The sequence below is a fragment of the Raphanus sativus genome, chromosome 9, assembly GCF_000801105.2.
Source record: "Raphanus sativus cultivar WK10039 chromosome 9, ASM80110v3, whole genome shotgun sequence".
Taxonomy (NCBI): domain Eukaryota; kingdom Viridiplantae; phylum Streptophyta; class Magnoliopsida; order Brassicales; family Brassicaceae; genus Raphanus; species Raphanus sativus.
In genome coordinates, this window is record NC_079519.1 from 15345283 (window position 1) to 15370575 (window position 25293).

The following is a 25293-nucleotide window of genomic DNA, read 5'->3' on the forward strand; positions in this document are numbered from 1 at the left end:
GATTGACTGATCCCTCATTTCCCCGAGGACGTTTAGATTTTTCCCCTGATAGCACTGCTCCTGCAGGACAGGGATCGGCTTTCCAGACACCTCATACTGGGACAGCTCCCGTGTTTAACCCGCCTATCACCAGTGCTATGGGAAGCAACGTGGCAACAACCAGTTCCGCATCTGGTCAGGTCGCTGATCGGAGGTCTCGTCTACCTCCTCCGCCGACTGAATTTAGATCCGAGGCAGGAGGATCCCTCCCATCCGAAGGTAGGACAGCAGCTCCGGTTTATCAAACCAGAAGCTCAACCCCAAATGGGGGCCGCTATCAACGGATAGATTCCGATAACCCGAGAGCTGGTGAGCGATTTAGCCCCCCAACTGCATGGGAGGATGAGCCCACACGATTCCGTCAGGAACCTGCCCGTCGGGTACCTAAAACGACCCGAATGTCCTACCTATGGAAGGACCTGAAGCTATCCGTAGGTATATGGAACGAACTCATGCAGCTCTCCAAAAATTGGGAGCTCAAGTCCATAAAGCTACGAACTCAGCCTCCGAAATCGATAGTTTGATCGAAGAAACACGTGGAACTCCATTCACTGACAGGATTGCCAGCTCCTACATAAGGGATACCCGAAAAATCAGAATTCCCGAGTATGACGGGACTTCTGACCCAAAGGCCTATTTGAGAGCTTTCCGACTGGCAATCGTTAAAGCCCATTTTACACAGGAAGAATGCGAAGCAGGTTACTGCAGGACATTCGCCGAAAATTTGGTCGGAACAGCCCTTGAGTGGTTCTATGGTCTCGAACCAGCCTCGATAGATAGTTTCGATCAGCTAACTAACGCCTTCATGAAACAGTACTCGACTCATATCCTGAAACAAGCTTCTGAAGCCGACCTTTGGAAGGTCAGACAAGGAATGGGAGACTCACTACGAGTTTACATCGAGAAATTCAGGGCAATAAGAACTAAGCTCTCGAATCCTAACGACCTAGTCGCCATCGAGGCTCTTAGGAGAGGTCTATTCTATAAATCGAAATTCTGGTCAGAATTAACACTCAATACTCCTCCAACTATCGATGATGCTCTTCATAAAGCCACCAGATACATCACTTTGGAGGAGGAAACAGCCGCATTGGATAAACTCCACAAGAAACCTCAGAATCACTCAAAAGGTGAATCCTCTGAGGCAAAGGGACCTCACAAAAGGGGAAACCCCCGAAACAACCAAACTCAGGGAGAACATTCCTACGCAATCGAGGAAGACAAGGAAGAGAAACCTATCGCCGCAGCAAACAAAACTCCCTGGTCAAAAGGCTTTGATAAAAACAAACATTGCTCTTATCACGATCGAGAAGGGCACTCAACTGAGGAATGTTGGGACCTCCAACGACAACTGGCAGCTAAATTCGCAGCTGGAGAAATAAAGGGCGTGGACCTTAAAAAGCCATCACCTTATCAGAAAAGAGGTTCCAGAGACACCTCCCCAAAGCGCGAGAGGTCACCTGAGAAGGAGACCGATTCGCCACCTCCAGCTCCCAAGAAGAGAGTTGACATGATTCTTGGGAAATTCCCCCAAGAAAAAAGTTTACAAGTCGAGGCTCTCTTGAGCAAACCGTCCCCTCAATCAAGCCCCGACTCGAGGGTGGACTGTATCCTTGGAGGATCAGACATATGTCAAGACTCCGTCAATTCCATTAAGAATCACGTACGGAAGGCTGTGTCTAACACTGGACCTAAGCCTCCTAACCCCGAGTCCAATACTAAGATTTATTTCTGGGAAAGCGAGACCTCAAACCTCGACAGACCTCACGATGATGCGTTGATTGTCACCCTGAACATTGCAGGATACGAGGTCCCTAAACTCATGATAGACACAGGAAGCTCTGTCGACCTTATTTTCTATAACACCCTAAAAGGGATGGAAATAGACGACTACGAGATTATTGGCCAAAAAGCTAACCTCGTAGGCTTCTCCGGAGAAACAACTACCTCATTGGGGACTATCAAGCTCCCAGTTATAGCTGGCGGAATAATGAAAATGACCAACTTAGTAGTCATCGACAGACCTTCCCCATTCCATGTGATCCTGGGAAGACCCTGGATTCACAAAATGAAGGCAGTAGCCTCGATGTATCATCAATGCGTAAAATTCCCAACACCCGAAGGGATAACTACCGTACACGGTAGCCAGAAGATATCCAGGATCTTCTATTTGGGAGGATTCGAAATCCTCAAAAAATACCCCCAATAGCAATTACAGATCCAGGAGGGTCGCGAAATGCAACAAAATATTCGAGGTCCCCCCAAGAACCTCACCGAAAAGGTTTGCATCGACGACTCAGATCCTGAAAGACAGGTGAGCATCGGATCCGAGCTACCTCCCGAGACCAAAAAGGAGCTCATTGATTTCTTGAAAGGCAATGTCAAAACCTTTGCATGGTCCACCAGCGAGATGAAAGGCATAGATCCGAATGTCACCACCCATAAGCTAAGAGTAGACCCTACTTTCAAACCGATCAAACAAAAGCGTCGCAAGCTAGGCCTCGAAAAGGCTCAAGCTGTTAACGACGAAGTTGACCGACTTACGAAAGCTGGGTCCATTCGAGAGGTACACTACCCTGATTGGTTAGCTAACCCAGTAGTGGTAAAGAAGAAAAACGGGAAATGGAGAATCTGTGTAGACTTCACAGACCTGAACAAAGCTTGTCCTAAAGACAGCTTCACGTTACCTCACATCGACCGTTTGGTTGAAGCAACAGCTGGCCATCGACTCCTATCCTTCATGGATGCTTTCTCAGGATACAACCAAATCATGATGGATCCTGAGGACCAGGAGAAAACCGCATTCATAACCGAACGAGGAACATATTGTTACAAGGTTATGCCATTCGGATAAAAAAACGCAGGAGCTACCTATCAGAGGTTAGTAAACAAGATGTTTGCTGGACAACTCGGAAAAACCATGGAGGTGTATATCGACGATATACTAGTCAAATCCTCAGCTGGAGAAGACCATATCTCCCACTTAAGGGAATGCTTCGACATCCTTAACAAGTACGATATGAAGCTCAATCCCACTAAATGTACTTTCGGGGTACCCTCAGGCGAGTTCCTAGGCTATCTCGTAACCGAAAGAGGCATTGAAGCCAACCCGCAGCAGATAGAAACCTTCCTAGAAATGCCATCACCGAAGACAACCAGAGAGGTACAGAGATTGACCGGACGAATCGCAGCGTTAAATCGATTCATATCCAAGTCCACCGATAAGTGCCTCCCATTCTACAAACTTCTAAGAAATAATAAGAAGTTCCTATGGGACGAGAAATGTGAGGAAGCCTTCAAACAATTGAAATCATACCTCTCCGAACCTCCGATCCTATCCAAACCTGTAGTAGGAGAGCCACTATACCTGTACCTCGCTGTATCGACTGCTGCAGTTAGCGGCGTGCTGGTACGAGAAGAACAAAACGAACAAAGACCTGTTTATTACACCAGTAAAAGTTTGATAGACGCCGAAACAAGGTACCCTGCAATGGAAAAATTAGCTCTGGCAGTTGTGATAGCTGCCAGAAAATTGCGACCTTACTTCCAATCGCACTCAATCGTCGTAATGACCTCACAACCATTACGAATGATATTGCACAGCCCTAGCCAATCAGGGCGATTGGCCAAATGGGCCATAGAGCTCAGTGAATATGATATTGAGTATAGACCTCGAGCAGCAGCAAAAGCTCAGGTCCTTGCCGATTTTATCATTGAACTAGCATCCGAGCAATTAGACTCCGAAATAGAATCTCCGAAGTGGAGCCTGTATGTCGACGGAGCCTCGTCAAAACAAGGCTCCGGTGTCGGTCTAAGGTTAACTTCTTCAGCAGGAGAAACCATTGAGCAGTCATATAGGCTCGGATTCAACGCCTCAAACAACGAAGGTGAATATGAAGCACTAATCGCAGGGTTGAAACTCGCCCTAAGCCTCGAAATTCGAGAGCTAAACGCTTATAGTGATTCACAGCTAGTAGCTAGCCAGTTTCACGGAGAGTATGAAACGAGGGACGAAAGAATGGGGGCATATCTCGAAGTCGTCCAGAACCTCACCAGGCAGTTCGACAAATTTGAGCTAACAAGAATCCCACGAGGAGAGAACTCCTCAGCAGACGCGTTGGCTGCTTTAGCTTCCACGTCAGACCCCCTCGTAAAACGGATCATACCCGTAGAAGGAATCGAAAAACCAAGCATCGACATAGCTACTAAAGCCGAGATAGACGGCAAGCGAACAGAACAACCTGAAGGTACCTGTCCTGAAACGGTAGCTACCCAGGTTCTCACAACATTTTGGTTCCCAAAAACCAGAATACGTAGCTCTAAAAAGCATACCTCCGGGAACACAATCCAAAACACGGAAGGTATTCCCCGAAATTCAGACTCCTTAGAGCCTGATCTCGAATACCCCCGGGGGCATCAACTTGGACCCACTCATCTGCAGAGTTAAAACTAGAAGCCGTTCAGCCCTCCAAAATTCATCTGGGGACACCATCCAGACCCCGGACAATAACGAAGGAATTGGAGGTATTCCTTAGAATTCAGACTCCTTGGAAGCCAGTCCTACAAATACCTCCGGGGGCACCACGACACCAGGTCCCGAACAGGGACCTCCTTCGTCTCTTCATAGCAAAGTTGTAGGGAGAGAGGATTGGAGAATTCCAATCACGCAATACATCCTAGAGGGAAAGACTCCACCCAATAAATGGGAGGCTCGAAAGCTCAAAGCATTAAGCGCGAGATATTGCGTAACTGAATCTGTCCTCCTCAAACGAAGCATTTCCGGACCTTACCTAAAATGCGTCCATGGCCTCGTTGCTATGAGACTCATGAAAGAAATGCACGATGGTTCCTGCGGGAACCACTCTGGAGGAAGAGCTTTAGCCATCAGAATCAAAAGACAAGGATATTTCTGGCCCACCATTATTGCAGACTGAGGCCTATTCCTCTTCATGCGACAAGTGCCAGAGGCATGCACCGATTATACACCAACCTGCGGAAAAACTGTCCAACATATCCACCCCTTACCCATTTATGAGATGGTCCATGGACATCTAAGGACCACTAGTAGCGTCAGGAAGTGGAAAGAAGAAGCTACGCTTCCTCTTAGTCCTAACAGACTACTTCACGAAATGGATAGAGGCTGAAGCTTTCCAGCAGGTAACCAGAGTCGAGGTCGAACGATTTGTGTGGAAAGAAATCGTGTGTAGACACGGCATCCCATACGAAATCGTAACTGACAATGGAGGACAATTCATATCCCACGATTTCAAAATATTTTGTGACAAGTGGAATATTCGCCTGACCTTCTCATCACCTCGCCGACCTCAAGGAAACAGACAGGCGGAGGCTGCTAATAAATCAGTATTAGCAAACCTCAAGAAACGCCTCGGGGCCCAGAAGGAACTCTGGTCAGAAAAGTTACTCGAAGTACTTTGGGCATGTCGAACCACCCCACGAAAAGCTACAGAAGAAACTCCTTTTTCCTTAGCATATGGGATGGAAGCTGTCGTTCCAGCTGAAACCATTGCTGGTAGCCTCCGCCGGGAACTCTGCACGTCCAATCCCGCAGCTAACGATCAGCTCCTAACTGACAGCCTCGATCTAATCGAGGAAAGACGGGACCGAGCTCTGATTCGCATTCAGAACTATCAACAAGGAATGGCACGACAGTACAATTCCAAAGTCAGGCTCCGACAGTTCGCTGTAGGTGACCTAGTACTTAGGAAAGTTTTCGAAGGAACCAAGGAACCAGATGCTGGGAAGTTAGGAACCAACTGGGAAGGTCCCTACCAGATCATCCACGTGGTACGACCTGGCGTTTACAAGCTCCGAAAGGTGCGAACCGGGGTACCTGAAATCAGATCGTGGAACGCCACGAATCTTAAGAGATATTATCATTAGGTACCTAAAATTCCTGAACTACGTTAGGCTTGATCCCTTGACTGGGTACGTAGGCAACTCCGTCATGAGTGCAGCCCCAACCTCATTCCAACACTTCGTTCACCACAATCAAAGGGGGCATATGTCTGATTAAAATCACATAGCCCACGCAGCAAATGTATGATCATTATAATACAGCAATGGTATGATTACTATGATACAATGTATCCAATTATCAATAAAAAAATTATTCTCGATATCTCAATTCTTTAACAAAACAGGTCCCTGCAAACATGGACCTAGGGTCCTAAAAACCCTTCGGATTAGCTCAGGTCTCTACAAACCTGGACCTAAGGTCTTAAAATCCTTAACAACCACAAAAGGTCTTACAATCCTTCAAGCAGTATCAGGTCTCGACAAACCTGGACCTAAGGTCTTAAAAACCTTACCAAATCTCCAAGGTCTTAAAATCCTTATCAAATCTCCAAGGTCTTAAAATCCTTATCAAATCTCCGAGGTCTTAAAATCCTCATCAAATCACAAAGGTCTTAAAATCCTCATCAAATCACAAAGGTCTTAAAATCCTCATCAAATCACAGATGTCTTAAAATCGTTATCAAACCTCAGAAGGTCTTAAAACCCTAAGCAAGTCTCAACGGGTCTTAAAATCCCACAAACGAATTCAGGTTCCCAAGAACCCCCACCTAAGGTGTCCAAATTAAACTTAGGTTCCTAAAAACCTTAAGCTAATCCCGATATTCCAAGAATTCCTCCTAAGGAACTAAAAACGATCCAAGTCACCGAGACTTATCACTAAATCAAGGATCTAATTCGGAGGATTCACTAAACCTCTTAATTAGTAACCAAAGCAGTCCCTATCAAAACTCTTAATCAATTTTGAGTTCGTAAAATTTGACTAAGTCAAAACGAAAAACTTAAAATGAAACTGAAAACCAAGTTTTGATAGATAAAGGTTTAAAGGCCTCCTCAGGCCAACAAAGGTTCCAAGGACCTTAACATAAACAAAGGTTTAAAAGCCTCCTCAGGCTATAAGTCTTAGAAACAAATGAAACAAAGCCCGCCGGGCAGAAATCCTAGAAAACATGAAAGAGCCTCAGCTCTTAAACTTCCTTGTCATCCGAGCTCTTCTCAGCCCCCTTACCAGCTGGATCTTCCTCCTCAGGAAACCTCCTCCATCTCCTTGTCGCTACCTCCAAGGGCGGCTTCGACTGGGGCTGAGTAAGAACCCATCAATTCCAAATTAGAACCGAACTCTCCAGAAGAGGAGAGATTAAACATATTAATCTCTAAAGTACCTGAGCTCTCGGAGAGTTGGGGAAGAGGGAGCTTGCCGATCGAGAAATCCGAGACCTGAGCCTTCTCGTACGCCGCGACAGCCTCCGGCATCATCGCCACCAAGCGATCATACTCGTCTTGAGTACTCGTAATCTCGCCCTCCAGCATGTCTTTCAGGAGCTCGGTGTTGGCTTGAATCTCTTGAGCATGAACCAGGAGATCGACTTCTTCCTTCTTCTTGGAGAACTTCTCCTTGACAACAACCAGAACTTTGTTGTAGGCTTCAGCTACCTCCTTCTTTCCTCTCCGGACGGCCAGCCTGACCTCAGCTTCCTTGTTCTTCTGGCTGCTCTGGGTTGAAGCAATCAGCTCCTTAACCTGATACTCGGCTATCTTCCGAGCAGCATCCAAATCCCCAATCTTCCTATTCTTTACCTGGAGGTCAATCAACTGGCTCTCGATTGTCCCTTGCTGAGCATCACATTTGGAGCCAAGTCTCTTCACCTCAGCTTGGAGATCTGAGATCAGAGCCCGAGTCTGATTGAGCTCAGTCTTGTTGGCCTTAACCAGTTCAGTAACCTGAGCTAATTCCTCAGCACTGGGGGCATTGTGTACGGCGTCCTCAAACTTGAACTGAGCCCTGTTAATAGCGCCAGCCAGCTACAGAAAACAAAAAACGGTTTAGCGAAAATCTTCCAAAGATAAAGCTAAAAGTTGAAATAGACTTCATACCTGACCCATGTGATGGGCAATATCAACATACTCATCCTTGTGCGTGAGATTGGAGATCGAGGGGAGAGAACACCCGGTACTCTTCATATGCCTCATCAGAGTAGCCAAACCCCACGAATCATCCAAAACCGATCCAGGCTTCGAATGAGCAAAGTTCCAGCAACCGGTTCATCCTCTAGAGGAGGAGGAGGAAGACCTCGAAGGTCTGTCAACCTGGTCAGTTCGGGACCTCTTGTTCCTCGGGGGCTCAAATTCAGGAGGATCCCTCGCCATTTGAGTCGATACACCTGTCGGGATATCGATCGAAGGCTTCTAGATATGCCTAGGCGCAAGCTGATAATGAACACTAGATCTCAAGGAGGGCGGTTAGTTCTTCTCCTAGGAGATACTAGTTCAAACAGATAATTCAAGATATCAAAGATCCTAGTGATCTATATTCTAGTTAGCTACTCTAGAACAAGCTTAGGGTGTAATCTATTTGATGAATATCACAACTTAGCAATTATAGTTTGGGGCTAATTCCACAAACATATTTAAACCCTAGATCTAACAAGTAGACTACTCAGACATAGCTAAGCAATTCATAACAATAGATAGATGAAAGAATTGCATAGATAGAATAAAGTAGAAGTACAAATGGAGATAACAAATCTCTCCAATCTCTCATAACAAATAAAACTCTAGTCTCTCTCTCACACTCTATGCTTTGCCTCTCAAGACTTGTGTTTCCCAAGCTTGCTTGCCGTCAAGAACACTTAGCAGGAATATTTAAGCATTTCCATTAGGTTAAAAACTCGTCAGAGGCAATCTTGTAATTTGGTGAAGCCTTAGTGAAGTAGTCTACTAAACCATTTCGTCCTTGATATCGATCGACAACACTGGTTGTGTATCGATCGATTATAATCTTCTAGTAGGCGGATCTTCTCAGCTACATCGATCGACAACTCAGGATGAGTATCGATCAATTCTTATTGCAATGTTGACTTTCGACTTGGTCTTGAATGGTCAACTCGGGTGTATCATCTCTTGCACTCCAAAATGCTCCAAAAACATCACTTCACGAAACGCTCCTGAACCTGAAAACATACTTAACAGGCTAGAAAACAGATTAAATATATAATAAAATACTAGTATACCATGGTTAAAAACATGTAAAATCCATTGTATATCATCCTTCCGTCAACAACTCTTGGTTACATAAGAACAACTACCTTGTTCGCCCTTGCAATTTAATATATTGATTATTTTATTTACTGCTTTATAATCTATTTACTGTTAGCCTAGCTTAATCATAACTATTAGATCAAGTGTGTGCCTTAGCTCCTTGTGGATTCGATCCCTAAGTACTATAACTTGACCTCTTTTGATGAGAGTACAAATCACTCCTTAGGGTAATTTGAGTGATATCAAATTTAGCGCCGTTGCCGGGGAGCTTCGATCGCCATTAGATCTTATATAGTTAGATTTTGTTTAGGTTTTATTATTGTTCAAAAATCTTATAAAAAATTTTCTTCTGTTTCAGATACATACCAGGAGCAACAATGAAGAGAGGATTTTTAGGGTTTTCAAACAAGTGTGCTGGTTTATGCACGATCCGTAAGTCTACGAGGGATGTAACGATCGACACCCTCCAAGCAGCATCGATCGACAGCATACACCAGAAATCGATCAACATCGTACATCACGAATTGATCGACACCCTACAAGAACCAGTGATCGACAGAGTACACAAATCGTCAAACGACACTGTTAATCGTGGTACTATTCACACAGGTACTGTTCATCCTGGTACTGTTCACCGAAGTACTGTTCACGTGGGTACTATTCATCCGATTACTATTCATCCCGATACTATTCATCGGACTACTTTTCATCGGATTACTATTCATCCCGATTACTATTCATCCCGATACTGTTCATCCCGGTACTGTTCATCCGGGTACTGTTCATCCCGCATCGATCGACACTGTTCATCCGACGTCGATCGACACTGTTCGTCCGACGTCGATCGACACTGTTCGTCCAAAGTCGATCGACACCGTTCATCCAGGTACTGTTCATCCGGGTACTGTTCATCCCGCATCGATCGATACTGTTCATCCGACGTCGATCGACACTGTTCACCCAAAGTCGATCGACACTGTTCATCCCGTATCGATCGACACTGTTCATCACAGCATTGTTCACCGAAACACTGTTCATCGCGACACTGTTCACCGAAACACTGTTCATCCGAAAACTGTTCATCCTGTATCGATCGACACTGTTCATCACAGCACTGTTCATGCGGTATTGTTCACCGAAACACTATTCATCCCGTTGTTAGGGTATTTTTGTGTGGGATCGTTTAAGTACTACGGAACATTAGAGAATTCTTATAACAGAGTAAGAAATCGAGGGCAAAGAGATGTTATTGAGTATAATGATCGGGACTACAACGTATTGGTGTATAAACCCTAGTTCTATTCGCATAAACTCTAATCTCTTAGCCTCCGAAAGTCGATCCCTTATTCTAGGGTTTGGGCTCCCCTTTTATAGTTGTAGATGTCGGCTTCAAGTAATAGAACTCTTCCATAATCGGAAAAATGGAAGTTTCCCCTTAGGTGGAAAACTTCTATTTTTCTCCAAGGGGTCGGTCCAATCTAGGGGGTCGGACCTAAGGCAGGGGTCGGTCCCTGGTTTCTTCTTGAGCAAGGGTCTGGAAGTCGAGGACCTATCCGGAAGCCGGAGAAAACTTATATCTCGATATTTTTCCCCAACAGTTTGCCCCTTATTCCTTGATTTGGTCGTGGAAATCAAGTGATAATGTGTGCTTCTTGAGCCTTGGTAGTTTCCTCCTTGGGACGGAGCATCTCTTGGGTACCTTATCTTCTTGCAGTGGGTCAGGCCGGGACCTTAGCTGGAAGCCATGATTCGGGAAGGCCTTGAATTTCTCGACCCAATTGCTAAAAGATCCTTCGAATTGTCCATAACTGCTATAATCTTCCTTCTTGAATCTTACTTTCCTTTTGAAGATCGCGTCTTTACTCCAGGAGATCTGGGGAGCGGGGTTCTTTTGAATTTTAATTTCCTGAGCCTAGTCTTGGGAACTCCGAGATCTCGGATCGGCGGATTTTCCGAGGAGAACTCCCAACGGCTCTCTTTCCTTTTCATATATATACTCTCGTCTTCGTGCAACATCTCCTTATTCTCAAATCTTGTCACCTCTCGTGCTAACTCCCAAAGCTTTTCAATGGCAGAAGTAAACGAGTCGGAGAAGAGAGCGAACTCCTTGTCGTCCGGATCCAGCAGCCCACGCCACGTCATGATACAGACGTACATAATACTTTGTCCCCATCTCCCTTATCGTTTGTTTCTTCGGAATCTCCGCAACTGGGTCCCGCATCAACGGTTAGAGAGGATGAGCTATGCGATTGGCGAGAAAGGTATTCGCTTCCTTCTTCCGTCGTCCTTCGCATTCCTAGATTATCAGAACGTGCTTCCGGTGGTATGCCCGAGGAGATTGCTATTTATGAGGCTTTCTTCGAATCGGGCTTCAGAGGTGATGTACCATCGTTGATATCGAGTCTCTGCAACTACTTTCATATCTCCCCATCTCAACTTAATCCTCCAGCTTGGCGCATCCTTATAGCCATCCAAAATCTCGGAGATGAAGAGGATCTGGCTTTTGGAGTTAATGAAGTACTTTTCGCCTATCATCTGGCTCCGATCAATGGGCATGAGGGGCGTTTTCATCTTCGTCAAGATCTGGGCTTCCCATAGTTTAAGACCTTCCCAAGACTGACCGTAAGAGATTGGCTTTTGTGAAGAAATGGCCAGAAAGATACGTTTTTATGACCATCCCAGGATCTCATTATCGATGGAACTTTGTTGGTAAGAAGTTTTAGCAGACACTCATTTTACGGGTTCCGATAACGGAACCTATCTGACTTGTATCCCTTTTTTCTTCCAGAGGGAACTCATTCAGCTCATGTCGAGGGTGAGTGCTATGTTCTTCAGGCACGGAAGCTCCCCCTTGAGCAACGCCGCGTAACTCGCCTTCTTAGTCCGCAAGTGTTGCGCCGTAGCAAGCTGTGGGGTAAGTTATCTCTTCGTGACTTATAGGTATTTTCTTTTCATATAATAAATCACGGGATATCCCTTCTCAGAAGACACAAGAGAAGGAAACCCAGAAGATCCGATGATAGCTTTCAAGAAGGCCACAAATGCTATATCTGCAAGGAGGGATTCGTCCAGCAGGAATGCTTTGGGTGATGGAGCCGCGACTGTCGGTAAAAAGCGCATGATGATAAGGAGGAGCAGTGATTCCTCTCCATCTCGAGGCGGCAGGCCTAGGGAAGGAGTAAGTACGCCGAATAATAATATCTATTGTTTTTGTTTCGAAGATAGGGGAATTCCCTATCAGAGGTTATGGGCTGAAGGCCGACCATAACCCTAATCAGATCAGGCGAGGTCATAGGAGCTGATGATAGTTCTACCCCTGGGATCGCACCACTTAGGACTTTAGAGGAATTAGGGCTTGAGCCCTGCTACCGTATTGATAGCCTAAGGGTTTAGATCTCGTCGAATCAATCCCATATCTTCGGAACGCAAAGACACCTACGTAGACGCGCAGATTCGTGGGAAGGAATGGTCCATTGAAAGGGCTGAAACCTTGAGAGGGATGGACCCTTGAAAGGTGATATCACTCAAATTACCCTAAAAAGTGAATTACTCTCTCAAATAAGAGGTTCAGATGCAATACTTAGGGATCGAATCCACAAGGTCTCTAGGATTACTTGAAGGTTCAATTAATTAGAGATGAAGATAAACGTAAGGTTTTATATGTTTTAAAGCAGTAAATAATAAGGTGAACAAGGAAGTTGTTCAGTAACTGAAATGAAGGTTGTTTCTTAATGAGGAAAATAGCTAGATTCAGGCATTTCTCAGGTATGAAATTATGCAGGTTGAAAGTGACATTAGGGTTTTAGTTCTTTGAACTCAAACAATTGGTACGACCAGTAGGGTCTCCTTTGACTAGATCCCGGATCTCAACTGTCATTTGTTGATCTCGGAAAAGAGTCGATCGATACGACTTTCGTCTAATCGATCGATACACCTTTCAAACAATCGATCACTACAACGATAGTTGTATCGATCGATGGTAATTCTAGCAAGCATTATCGGTTTGGTTGAAAACGTTCTCTAATGATCTAGACCATCTTTCGCATGTGTCTAGTCAGTTAGATCACTTTAGTTTATTTCTGGAATTAAGAGTATACAGTTGGTTATCTCATCAATCCTAAGATCTAGATTTAAGGGTGATCAATCCTAAATCTAGTGTTAAGAGTAACTAAAGTGAAAGAACTAAATTAATCACCCTAACAGTTGTCACAATCTCATCACATGACTCACCCTTATGAGAAACCTAAATCTAACAATTAGGTTTACTCAGACATATTCATGAGAGACAAAATCATGATGGTTTGAATAAAAACTTAATACAAAATAAGGAACACAAAGAGTATGAGTAGAATAAAAAGGGAGTTCAAGATCTTCTCAGTTTTGTAGTCTCAGATCTATCTCTCCAACTCTAACTTTTCTCCTAAGGTAGCCAAATTGCTTCTCTTCTCCACTAGGTTTCTAGGCAAGTCTGCCTCTAAAATGATACAAAACCCTAGTATATAAAGCCTAACAGGCGGCCAGAGACTTGGTGTGTAAATAACATACTTTGTGATACTTGAAAATCTTCTAAATCGTAATCCATCGAATGGCTTAATGTCGATCGACACTCTTTGATATTTGTCGCTCGATTGTAATTGGCTTCAATCATCCGATCTCACAAGTTTCCTATCGGTCGATTCTTCATTCGTGAAAATACTCCAAAAATGCCTCAAAAGTATTGCTTCCTTCAATTAGGTACATGTGCCTGAAAATACTCTAAAATACTTTGAAAACGTAGTAAATATGATTGAAAACTCTCATATACCATGGCTAAAAGCGGGTGAAATTCATGGTATATCAACTCCCCCAGACTTACTCTTTTGCTTGTCCTCAAGCAAACAAACGGTAGTCTCTCCGAAGAAGGTTTGAAAACAACATGACTCTTATTTTTGAAAACTTAAAAATCCTCACTTCTATGTCATATGAATCTAAACAGTCTCAACTACAAACGCATGTTTATACCTTATCCTAGTTTAGCAACCAAATTCATCTATCCAACAACTTAGCAAATCTTGTCTAAAATTCCCCTTTACTAACCTTATTTCTTAACATAAGATAAAAGTGCGGGCTTTACCTTGGGAGTATCGATCAAAGGACACATGGATTCAACTCGAACAAGTTTTCTTAACACACAGGTAGTCTTTTCTGATTTCTTTCTCCCCTCCTCTCTCTTCTCTTGAATCTCTTATAGTTTCAATTTAATAGGTTTCGATGCCACAAAGGTCATCTAATCTATCTCATTGACATTTGCATTTGTAACTCATACATTTTGACAAAGTGTAGCGAATAATGGGGTCTTTGGTAATTTACCTATCCCTCGTTTCAACAATGTGTGATCATTCTTGAGATTTAGAATACTGGGGTCGCGGGTAATTTACCTATCCCTCTGCTTCTCAAGAAATCGTTTCAATATTTTTATAACATAAACTTAGATCTTTGAGATGCCGAAGAGAGAGAAGGAAGGAAACCAGAAATGCACAGACTTGTACCTTTTCAGTATTGTAGGAGGATTCCGATCCGATGTATACCAAGCTCCAAGACAAGCTAAGATAGTAAGTATTAGGTTGGAGGTTAGCTTCAGTTCCTTTAAACAATCAGGGCAAGTATGGCTAGTTGACAGGTTGATCCACTTTGGTATCTCTAGTGCAATCCGTGGTTAATAAGTCTAGAGTAATGCCAAAAAGTGGTTAGAAAATCATTAATAAAAATTTATATTTCCTCTTTGACTCGATAAAACAATTTTATTTTTGAAAAATAGATAATAAATGGTAAATGATAAATGTTAGTAACACCCTCCCTCAGACTTAAATTACCGTCTCGGTGTAATAATAAGTAGGAGAAGTACAAATAAAATAGGAAATGTTAGAAGTGTGGATGTTGAAGCAAAGTGTCGTACCTTCCTGTCGTTCCCGTCGATCGATGTACCATAGACGGTATCGATCGACTGGTTCCGACAGAATGTGTGATAGTGTGTTAGAACGGAACTCACTCACTCGTCTAGCTTGGCTCTCAAGTTAGCTCCGTTGTTAGTCCAAACAGGAAGAAAATTAAACATACAAAATAGTTCAAAAGCATAAAACATAGATAAGTTTAAGAACATAAATCCTGCAAATCCGAAACATAAAATAAAATAAAAAGTCTGAAAGATAAAGAGAAGAGATAAGAAGGCTAGTCGGTGGCCTCCTCACCTCCTTCTGCTGGTACTGGTGAGATGGTCCTGGGTCTGATGCTCGGACACTCCTCCTGCTCGCACATGGTGGTCGGGTGACTGGAGCCCAGATGGCTCGAAGAGCACTCACGATCGTCCTCTGAAAGTCCGCCTAAGGCATCGGGATGTCTGGCATGTCCGGGAAGTCAGGAAGGGGAGCTGCGGATGCTGCCTGCGATCCTCCAATACCACGCTACATCGGTACTCGGCGAGCCTCGGTGGGGAGGTCCAGGAGAAACTCGTCGGAGGGCCTGAACCGGATCCTCTCGACCTGATGGTCGAAGTCAGTGAGTGAGGAGTGTGGGAGCTGAAACATACGGTAGCGGCCGTCAATCCTGAGGAACCAGAGAAGACTCTCCTTGAGCCAGCCAGAGTTCATCAAGTGCTGCTCGTCCATGAAGAGGTGGCGGCAGTCCGCGGTAGGAAATAGCGGAGCCCTGTGTGACGAATGTCTGACTGAGTCGCTGCGCCGCTCCAGCTTCCTGTGCCTATGATCTTCCAAAAGTCACTCGCACCTGGAAGAGGTGAGAACCTGCAAGATGTTGCATTCTCCTCGAATCCAAAGATGCCGCAGAGCTGGGGATGGTGAGAGAGTATCTCTTCGCCCTCGCGAAGAAAGAGAGAACGCCGTCGCCCGCAATCTTAGCCCTGTCGTTGCGGTAGGTGAGACGGACAGAGGCCATGAACTGACGCACCAACGGGACATGGAGGTCGTAGGCGTGCGTGGCTATGGTGCCCAAGCCGAGCTGAGCAATTATCGCATACAGATCATCCTGGATCCGCATCTTGTGTGTGACCTCCGGGTCAATGAAGCGTGTGGGCTCTATGTCGACATCGCGCCAGGTGTTGTAGTGCAGGCTGTCATAGTCATCCCACTGATCGGTGAGCTCTCTCTCGAGACACTCGCTGCTGGAGATGACCTTCCTTGGGTCCGAGAAATCGTGACCCTCTCTGTTCTCGATGGGGGTCTTATCATCACATGGCCATGGAGGCCTCTCGTCATCCCTTGGGACTCGTGGCTGCCGGCGGTGTCAAGGGCCAGCGCGATCACTCCTCCTCTTTGTCCTCCTCTCTCTCTCAACGTCCGAATCCGTGCTCATCTGAAAAGAAAAATAAAACGTGAAGTTAGCATTGATTCGCAAGAAAGATTCATATCGACCGATGCACACTCGGGTGTGTCGATCGATAGATCAAATCAGTGTTCATCAGAAAATCGTAAATCGATTGACCGGACAGAGTCTTTGTCGATCGATAACGACTCGCGAAACCTGCAAATCAACAGTCCATACGAAAAACGAAACGAAAGAGAGGATCTAAGCAAAACAAACTATCCTAGCACTCAGATAATCAGTTAAAACATCTAAAACAACCTAGAATTGCACCAAATCAACCCGATTTAACCCATTTCAAAACACAAACCCTAGAGTTTCAATCCAAAGAGAATTTCGGATCAATACATTGGAGAATGAGAGAAATGCTAATGGAAACAGAGGGAGAACTTGAAATCGAGTGGATTGGGGCGAAGAAACGATTGAAGTCGTCAAGAAACGAGAGAGAAAAAGAGGTTTTAGAAATTGGCTAGGGTTTGCGAAATAAGAGAAGAAGAGGCGGATGTCGAGTTAAATGAGAATTTGCCTCGACATCCCCGCGTCGATCGATACAACAAGGTTGATATCGATCGCTTTTAATGCAATTATAAAAGTAAATGCTTAGAAATAATTTAAACATTACTAACTAATAGTTGTAAATCCTAACTAAAATAATTAAGTAAAAATAAAAGAAAAAATAAAAATAAAAATGAAAATGAAAATGAATTTAAAACGAAAATAAGGATCAAAATTTAATTGAAAATGCAATTAAAAATAAAGAAATAAAGATAAAAAAGAAAATGGGTTGCCTCCCATTCAGCGCTTAGTTTAAAGTCTTCAGCACTACTTAGGATAACTGTATTTAGTTATCACGGGGTGGTAGCAGCGGAAGGAGCTTTATGTCTGGTGGTTTGGACCAATAATGCTTTACTCGCTGCCGATTTACTGTGAACTCGTCGCCTTCTTCACTAATGATTGTTAGCGCTCCGGAAGGTTTTACTTCCTTGATGGTAAAAGGTCCTGACCAACGAGATCTTAGTTTTCCAGGGAAAAGTTTAATCTGGAGTTGTATAGGAGACCTTGATCGTTTGGTTCAAAGTGTCTAGATATGATCTTCTTATCGTGATAAGCTTTCGTTCGTTCCTTATATAACTTCAAATTTTCATATGCCAAATGTCGGATTTCATCGAGCTCGTTGAGCTGAATTAGACGTCTCTCGGCAGCTGGCTTGATATCAAAATTTAATAATTTGGTTGCCCAAGCTGCTTTGTGCTCCAGTTCAACTGGTAAATGGCATGATTTCCCATAAAGTAAATGAAAGGGTGTCGTTCCCAGTGGTGTCTTGTAAGCTTTCCGATATGCCCATAAGGCGTTGTCTAGTTTGCGAGACCAATCTTTCCTATCTATTCTAATAGTTTTTTCCAAGATTTCTTTGATTTGTCAGTTCGAAACTTCCACTTGTCCACTGGTTTGTGGGTGATAAGGTGTAGCGACTCGATGGTGGACACCATTCTTCTCAAGTAATCAGTCGAAAACTTTGTTGATGAAGTGTGATCCACCGTCACTAATGACTATTCTGGGAACTCCAAATCTTGGGAAGATAATGCTCTTGAAAATTTTGACAACTACGGATGCATCATTTGTCGGAGAAGCAACTTCCTCAACCCATTTTGAAACGTAGTCTACAACGACTAGGATATATTTGTTTCCATAAGAAGATGGGAAGGGGCCCATAAAATCTATTCCCCAACAGTCGAAGACTTCTACTTCCAAGATAAAGTTTTGTTCCATCTCATGTCTCTTGCTTATTTTTCCTCTCCTCTGACATCTGTCGCATTGTGCTATATGAGCGTGAACATCGCGAAAATGTTGTTGGCCACCAAAAACCTGCTTGGAGAATTTTGGAAACTGTTTTAAAAGTGGCGAAATGTCCTGCGTAGTCAGAGCTATGACATTGGTAAATAGTGTTTGGAATTTCGGCTTCAGAGACGCATCTTCTATATATTCCGTCAGAACAGTGCTTTTAGAGATAGGGTTCGTCCCAATGGTATCTCCGAACTTCACGAAAGAATTTCTTCCTTTCATAACCTTTTAAATTTTCTGGTTCAAAATCAGCGGTAAATAGTTAACTATATCGGCATACCAAGGTCGATCTTTGATGTTCCGTCCAATCGCATTTCCGTCTTGTAGAGAGACATCAGATATGTTATGATTCAAGGCATTACAGGCAACCTTAACTGGTATGTCAATAAGTTCTGTTGATGTTCTGTTGCTGATGGATACGATTGATCATGTATCAGTAATGTCGGTTGACAATTCGTTATTAGGGTCGTCCACTAATCCGTCAGATTTGAGCGATATGTGGCATATGAATGACGTGTCCAAAAGAGCGATATTCTCTGTAGGGAAATAATCATCTATAGGAACTTTATCCTCAATTCGAATTCGGGAAAGATGATCAGCGACTCCGTTGTCTACTCCTCTTTTATCTTTGATCTCAATATCGAATTCTTGGAGTAATAAGATCCATCTTATGAGTCGAGGTTTAGCATCTTTCTTCTGCATTAAGTATTTGATATCAGCATGATCAGTGTGGACTATAACATGTGCTCCAACTAAGTACTGGCATAATTTTTCGAAAGCATAAACTACTGCTAGTAGCTCTTTTTATGTGGTAGAGTAATTCCGTTGCGCTTCGTCGAGTGTGCGACTTGCATAATAGATGGCGTGCAGTTTCTTATCTTTTCGTTGCCCTAGAACCGCTCCAACTGCGAAATCACTCGCATCGCACATAATCTCGAAAGGTAGATTCCAATCCGGGGGTTGAACGACTGGGGCAGTTATAAGAGACTTCTTCAGCGCTTCGAAAGCTTCTTTGCATTCTCATGTAAAATCGAATTTAACCTCTTTGCATAAAAGATTATTCAGAGGTCTAGCAATCTTACTGAAATCTTGTATAAATCTTCTGTAAAATCCGGCATGCCCAAGGAAACTCCTTATGTCTTTAACGTTTGTGGGTGCCGGTAGACCAGTCATTACTTCGATTTTGGCCCTGTCTACTTCTATTCCAGCTGCAGAAACTTTATGTCCAAGGACTATACCATCGTTTACCATGAAATGAACTATTTCCCAGTTTAGGCCAAGATTCTTTTCTTCGCATCTTTCCAATACTTTGCACAAGTTATCTAGGCAATCCTTAAAACTCGATCCGTAAACCGAAAAATCGTCCATAAAGACTTCCATGAAATCTTCGATCATGTCTGTTAATATTGACATCATGCAACGTTGGAAAGTGGCAGGTGCGTTACATAGTCCAAATGGCATTCTGCGATATGCAAATGTTCCGTAAGGACAAGTAAAAGTTGTCTTTTCCTGATCTTCAGGATGTATCGGTATCTGGAAAAATCCCGAATATCCGTCAAGAAAGCAATAATATTTATGGTTGGCCAGTCTTTCTAGCATTTGATCGATGAACGGTAAGGGAAAATGGTCTTTCCTAGTAGCAGCATTCAGTTTCCTATAATCGATACACATTTGCTGTCCAGTGACAGTGCGTGTAGGGATAAGTTCATCTTTATCATTTTTAACCACTGTGATCCCACCTTTCTTTGGTACAACATGTACAGGGCTTACCCATTTACTGTCTGAGATAGGATATATAACTCCAGCATCCAGAAGTTTAAATATTTCCTTTTTCACTACCTCTTTCAGGTTTGGGTTAAGTCTCCTTTGCTGTTCTATAGATGTTTTTGCATCTTCTTCGAGGTGGATACGGTGCATGCAAAGGTCAGGAGCTAATCTGGGAATATCATCGAGAGAATACCCGATCGCTCTCCTATACTTACGCAGTTTGTTTAACAGGAGCGCAAGCTCTCTATTCGTGAGATTGGCATTAACATTGACAGGATATGATTTATCGCAAAGGAATGCATATTTTAGGCCAGCTGGAAGTGGTTTTAGTTCAACTTTGGGTGCTTTTTCTTTATTCCAGTTGGTCGATGAAGAAGATGATCGATCAATAGTTTCCCTAAGGTATTGATCCATAATGATTTCAGAGTCATCATTTTCTTCATTTTTGATTCCGATACTTGCGTCCATAAGCTTCGCATAATCTTCTGTCCTGCTATCTACGCTCAGAATTTCTTGTTCATCAGGAGTGAATGCGTCTTCTGGTGAATCATCAGCACATATATCCATAAGGTATTCTTTTTCTAGCTCAGAAACTTTTTCTGTGTAAAAGGCGTGATCGTCTATCAGAGGACGTTTGACTAGCTTTTCCATGTCGAAGTTCATTGATATATCTCCGATATTTAAGTTAATCTTTCCTCCTTTAACATCTATGATTGCTCCGGCTGTAGCCAAAAAGGGCCGACCCAAAATAAGAGGGTCCCTCGGCACTTGTTTATACTTTAGTACAACGTAATCTGTTGGTATGAAGCAATCATCAATTTTGATTGGTACATCTACGAGGATCCCTTCAGGTACCCTAATAGATCGATCAGCTAGAACCAGCGTGATTGGCGTTGGAACGAATTCATCATAACCTAATGAAACTGCTACAGAGTATGGCATGAGGTTTACACTAGAACCAAGATCACAAAGAGATCGAGGAAATCGTGCGTTTTGTATCTTGCAATCTAGGACAAAACTACCAGGGTCAGTCCTTTTGATTGAAGTTTCTCCTTGTATCATCGCACTTACTTCCTCTGACACCATCATAACGCTTTGTTCTCCACTCAAAGATATCATATATTTAACGTACTTCTTCACCGAGGTGCTATCTTAATGGCGTCACTGAGAGGCATCTCGAAAGTGATTTTATCGAAGGCCTTTTTGCAAATTGCATGTTCCAATGCCTTCTTAGTTTGCCGTTTGTTTGGAGGGAATGGGGGTGGAGTTCTATAGACTCGTTCAGTACTGGTAGATTGTGTATTGCAATCGCTAGTGCCACCAGACGGTCGATCGTTTTCCTTCCCAGTGGATCGATCGATATTTGGTTCGTCCAGATGATTGATTTCGATCTCGGCATCAGGATTCTCTTTTTCTAAGTCTATAGTTCGTACACCTTTCAAACAATTGATCGCTACAACGATGGTTGTATCGATTGATGGTAATTTTAGCAAGCATTATCGGTTTGGTTGAAAACGTTCTCTAATGATCTAGACCACCTTTCGGATGTGTCTAGTCAGTTAGATCACTTTAGTTTATTTCTGGAATTGAGAGTATACAGTTGGTTATCTCATCAATCCTAAGATCTAGATTTAAGGGTGATCAATCATAATTCTAGTGTTAAGACTAACTAAAGTGAAAGAACTAATTTAATCACCGTAACAGTTGTCACAATCTCATCACATGACGCACCCTTATGAGAAACCTAAATCTAACAATTAGGTTTACTCAGACATATTCATGAGAGACAAAATCATGATGGTTTGAATAAAAACTTAATATGAAATAAGGAACACAAAGAGTATGAGTAGAATAAAAAAGAGTTCAAGATCTTCTCTGTTTTGTAGTCTCAGATCTATCTCTCCAACTCTAACTCTTCTCCTAAGATAGCCAAATTGCTTCTCTTCTCCACTAGGTCTCTAGGCAAGTCTGCCCTTAAAATGATACAAAACCCTAGTATATAAAGCCTAACAGGCGGCCAGGGACTTGGTGTGTAAATAGCATACTTTGTGATACTTGAAAATCTTCTAAATCGTAATCCATCGAATGGCTTAATGTCGATCGACACTCTTTGATATATGTCGCTCGATTGTAATTGGCTTCAATCATCCGATCTCACAAGTTTCCTATCGGTCGATTCTTCATTCGTGAAAATACTCCAAAAATGCCTCAAAAGTATTGCTTTCTTCAGTTAGGTACTTGTGCCTGAAAATACTCTAAAATACTTTGAAAACGTAGTAAATATGATTGAAAACTCTCATATACCATGGCTAAAAGCGGGTGAAATTCATGGTATATCAAAAGGGCTGAAACCTTGAGAGGGATGGACCCTTGTAGGAATTGACCCCTTGCGAGGGCTTGACCCTTGTAAGGATTAACCCCTTGGATGGATATCAATCTCTAGGACCTGGATCGTGTTAGTAAATTGACTGAACCCTGAAATGTTTAGAAAAGCGTTAGATCCTGTAATTCATTATTAAAAACCTGAGTTTTAGTTTTGGAATGAAAGATCCTTGCTTAGAACCCTAGAGTTCTAGCTTGGTTTGAACCCTGAGGTTCTTGAGCCCTAGAACCCGGAAGTTCTTAAGGCCTTAAACCTTGAGGTCCCTTACCTAGGCTCGAAAGTCGTTTTATTGAACCCGAAGGTTTGCTCATTGATCCCTGAGGTTTCTGAGTGCTGGGGTTTAATCCTTAGATACGGGGACCGTGATTAAACCCTATGGATACCTCGAACCCGGAGGTTGATGCTTTTAAACCCTGAGGTTCTTGGCAAACCTGAAGGTTGGTATTTGGATTCAAAGATCCTTGAACCCTGAGGTTCTTACTAGATCCGAAGATTAGTTAGACCCAAAGGCCCTTGATCGACCCTTAGGTGATCTAGAATCCGGAGATTCCTTACAGACCCGGAGGCTGTATTGAACCCTGAGGCTCTTTTATAAACCCGAAGGCCGTACTGAACCCGGAGGTTACTATATAGACCCTGAGGCCGTACTAAACCCTGAGGTTCGTCATAGACACTGAGGCTGTATGCGTTAGTGTAAAGTGCCTATTCCAACCCGAACAATTTCGATCGTGCCAAATACGACCCGAACAAATGTTCAGTGCCAAATACGACCTGAACTTAATTAAAATTCAAAAAACCTACCCGAACTTCTTAAAACGTGCCTAAATCTACATTGACTCTAACAGAAGTTAGTCAACCGTTAACAAGATAAAATGACGTCGTTTTGATATACGGGAAAACGTGCCTATTTCGACCCAAACAATTTCGGTGGTGCCATATACGACTTGAACACATGGTCGGTGCCAAACACGACATGAACTCAATTATAATAAAAAAATTACCTGAATTTTTTATCGAGTAGATCTAGACACAGGGACATCGTAGATAGGCACGACCTGAATTTTTATCCTGGCGGCTTCTCTAGGGGTAACACATCGTAGATAGGGTCCTGAAAAGGATTTTCTGTATAGTTTCCCCTCAGAAAAGCAGTACCTGGCCGCTTGACGCCTTATCTTCCGACTTTCATCCCGATCTTCAGGCAAGGTGTCGTACCTTAGATAGTTAATGATGGGAGTCATCCAGGTCTCTCCTTCGTCTACCACGGACACTTCTTCAGGCTCCGTCTCTTTTTCGGTTGCGGGCCATTGGAGTACCAGTAGTGGGATGCTCATATGACTCGTCGTTTCTAGGGCGGACCCTAGATTAGCTGGAGTGTCGGCCTGGGAGTTGTGCTCCCTAGGGATCTGGGTGAGCTTGCAGTGTCGGAACCTGTCCAGTAGTCGCTTAGCCACGGATAGATATCTTATCATACTTGGATCTTTTGCCTGGTAGTCTACTTGGACCTGACTTATGATCAGTTGCGAGTCGCTGAAGACCTGGATGTCTTCTACTCCCATCTGTTTGGCGAGTGTTAACCCCGCTATTAGAGCTTCGTATTCAGCTTTGTTGTTCGTTGCTTTGAAGTTGCATCGTACGGCCCTTGAGGCTGATTCCCCCGTGGAAGTTAGGACTAGTGCTACGCCTGCACCCCTTATGTTACTAGATCCATCAACGTATAGTGTCCATTCGCCTTTCTCCCCTTCGCTATTACAAAACTTTACCTCTTGTTCCAAGGCTGGAAGCATGGCAGGAGAGAATTCTGCTACGAAATTTGCTAGTACTTGCGATTTGATGGCTGTTGCAGGCCAGAAGATCACATCGTGTTCCCCCAGCTCTATGGCCCATTTTGCTAGTCGTCCAGACACTTCTGGTTTATGAAGGACTGCCTTGATGGGGAAGGAGGTAACCACCACGATTTGATGAGCCTGGAAGTAGGGGCGTACCTTTCGAGAAACGTTGACTAAGGCAAGATGCTAGCTTCTCGAGGTGACTATAGCGGGTCTCCGCGTCTAGTAGGGATTTGCTCACGTAGTAGATAGGATGCTGTTTCCTTCCATCTTCCCTTACTAGAAATGCACTGACTGCATGCTCTGATACCGCCAGATAGAGCAATAAGACCTCACCTTCCAAGGGTTTTGAGAGGAGAGGTGGAGTAGTGAGATAGGCCTTGAGATCGGATATGGTTTGCTCACATTTATCAGTCCATTGGAAGTCCTTGGGGTCCTTCAAGGTTTCGAAGAAGGCATGCGACTTATCGGATAGCCTGGAGATGAACCTGCTTAGGGCAGCCATCCTTCCTGTCAGCCTTTGCACCTCCTTGACGTTGCGAGGGGAAGGTATCACCTGGATCGCTCTCACCTGCTCTGGATTTGCTTCAATGCCCCTGTGGCTAACTATATACCCTAGGAATTTCCCAGAGCTTACCCCGAACGAGCACTTTGAAGGGTTAAGCTTCATGTTGTAATTCCTGAGAGTGGTGAAGGCTTGTTGGAGGTGTGAGATATGGTCCTCAGCGTCCAGGGACTTTACCAGCTGATATACCATGGATTTTACCTGTTTTTAACCATGGTATACTAGTACTTTATTATATATTTAATCTGTTTTCTAGCCTGTTAGGTATGTTTTCAGGTTCAGGAGCATTTCGTGAATAAGGGATGTTGGGGTCAAAAACGGTTATCTCGAAATCAACGGCTAAGTCTATTTGTCATACGAAAAACCCTCCGGAAAACGAACACGAACACCCGTAAACCGAAGGAACCGAGCAGCCGACCCCGGCATTGGCCGTAGCCGCCGGG

General features: G+C 43.6%; 1 protein-coding gene across 1 annotated transcript; it reads right to left on the minus strand.

Annotated features, from left to right (window-relative positions):
* Window positions 1–23469: 23469 nt before the first annotated feature.
* LOC130500096 (uncharacterized) lies at window positions 23470–25042 on the minus strand. Its single transcript, XM_056994804.1, has 4 exons — window positions 24691–25042; window positions 24527–24621; window positions 24094–24423; window positions 23470–24015 (listed from the first exon to the last, which is right to left on the minus strand). Exons 1-4 carry the CDS (start codon window positions 25040–25042, stop codon window positions 23470–23472), a joined length of 1323 nt encoding a protein of 440 aa, XP_056850784.1.
* Window positions 25043–25293: the final 251 nt, after the last annotated feature.

Coding starts and splice junctions, on each gene's coding strand:
- LOC130500096 (XM_056994804.1), bottom strand. CDS start 25,042: ATGGTATATCAGCTGGTAAAGTCCCTGGACGCTGAGGACCATATCTCA. Junction 24,424..24,526: donor AACAGCATCCTATCTACTAC/GTGAGCAAATCC, acceptor CCCTACTTCCAG/GCTCATCAAATCGTGGTGGT. Junction 24,016..24,093: donor GGGAATCAGCCTCAAGGGCC/GTACGATGCAAC, acceptor CTCGCCAAACAG/ATGGGAGTAGAAGACATCCA.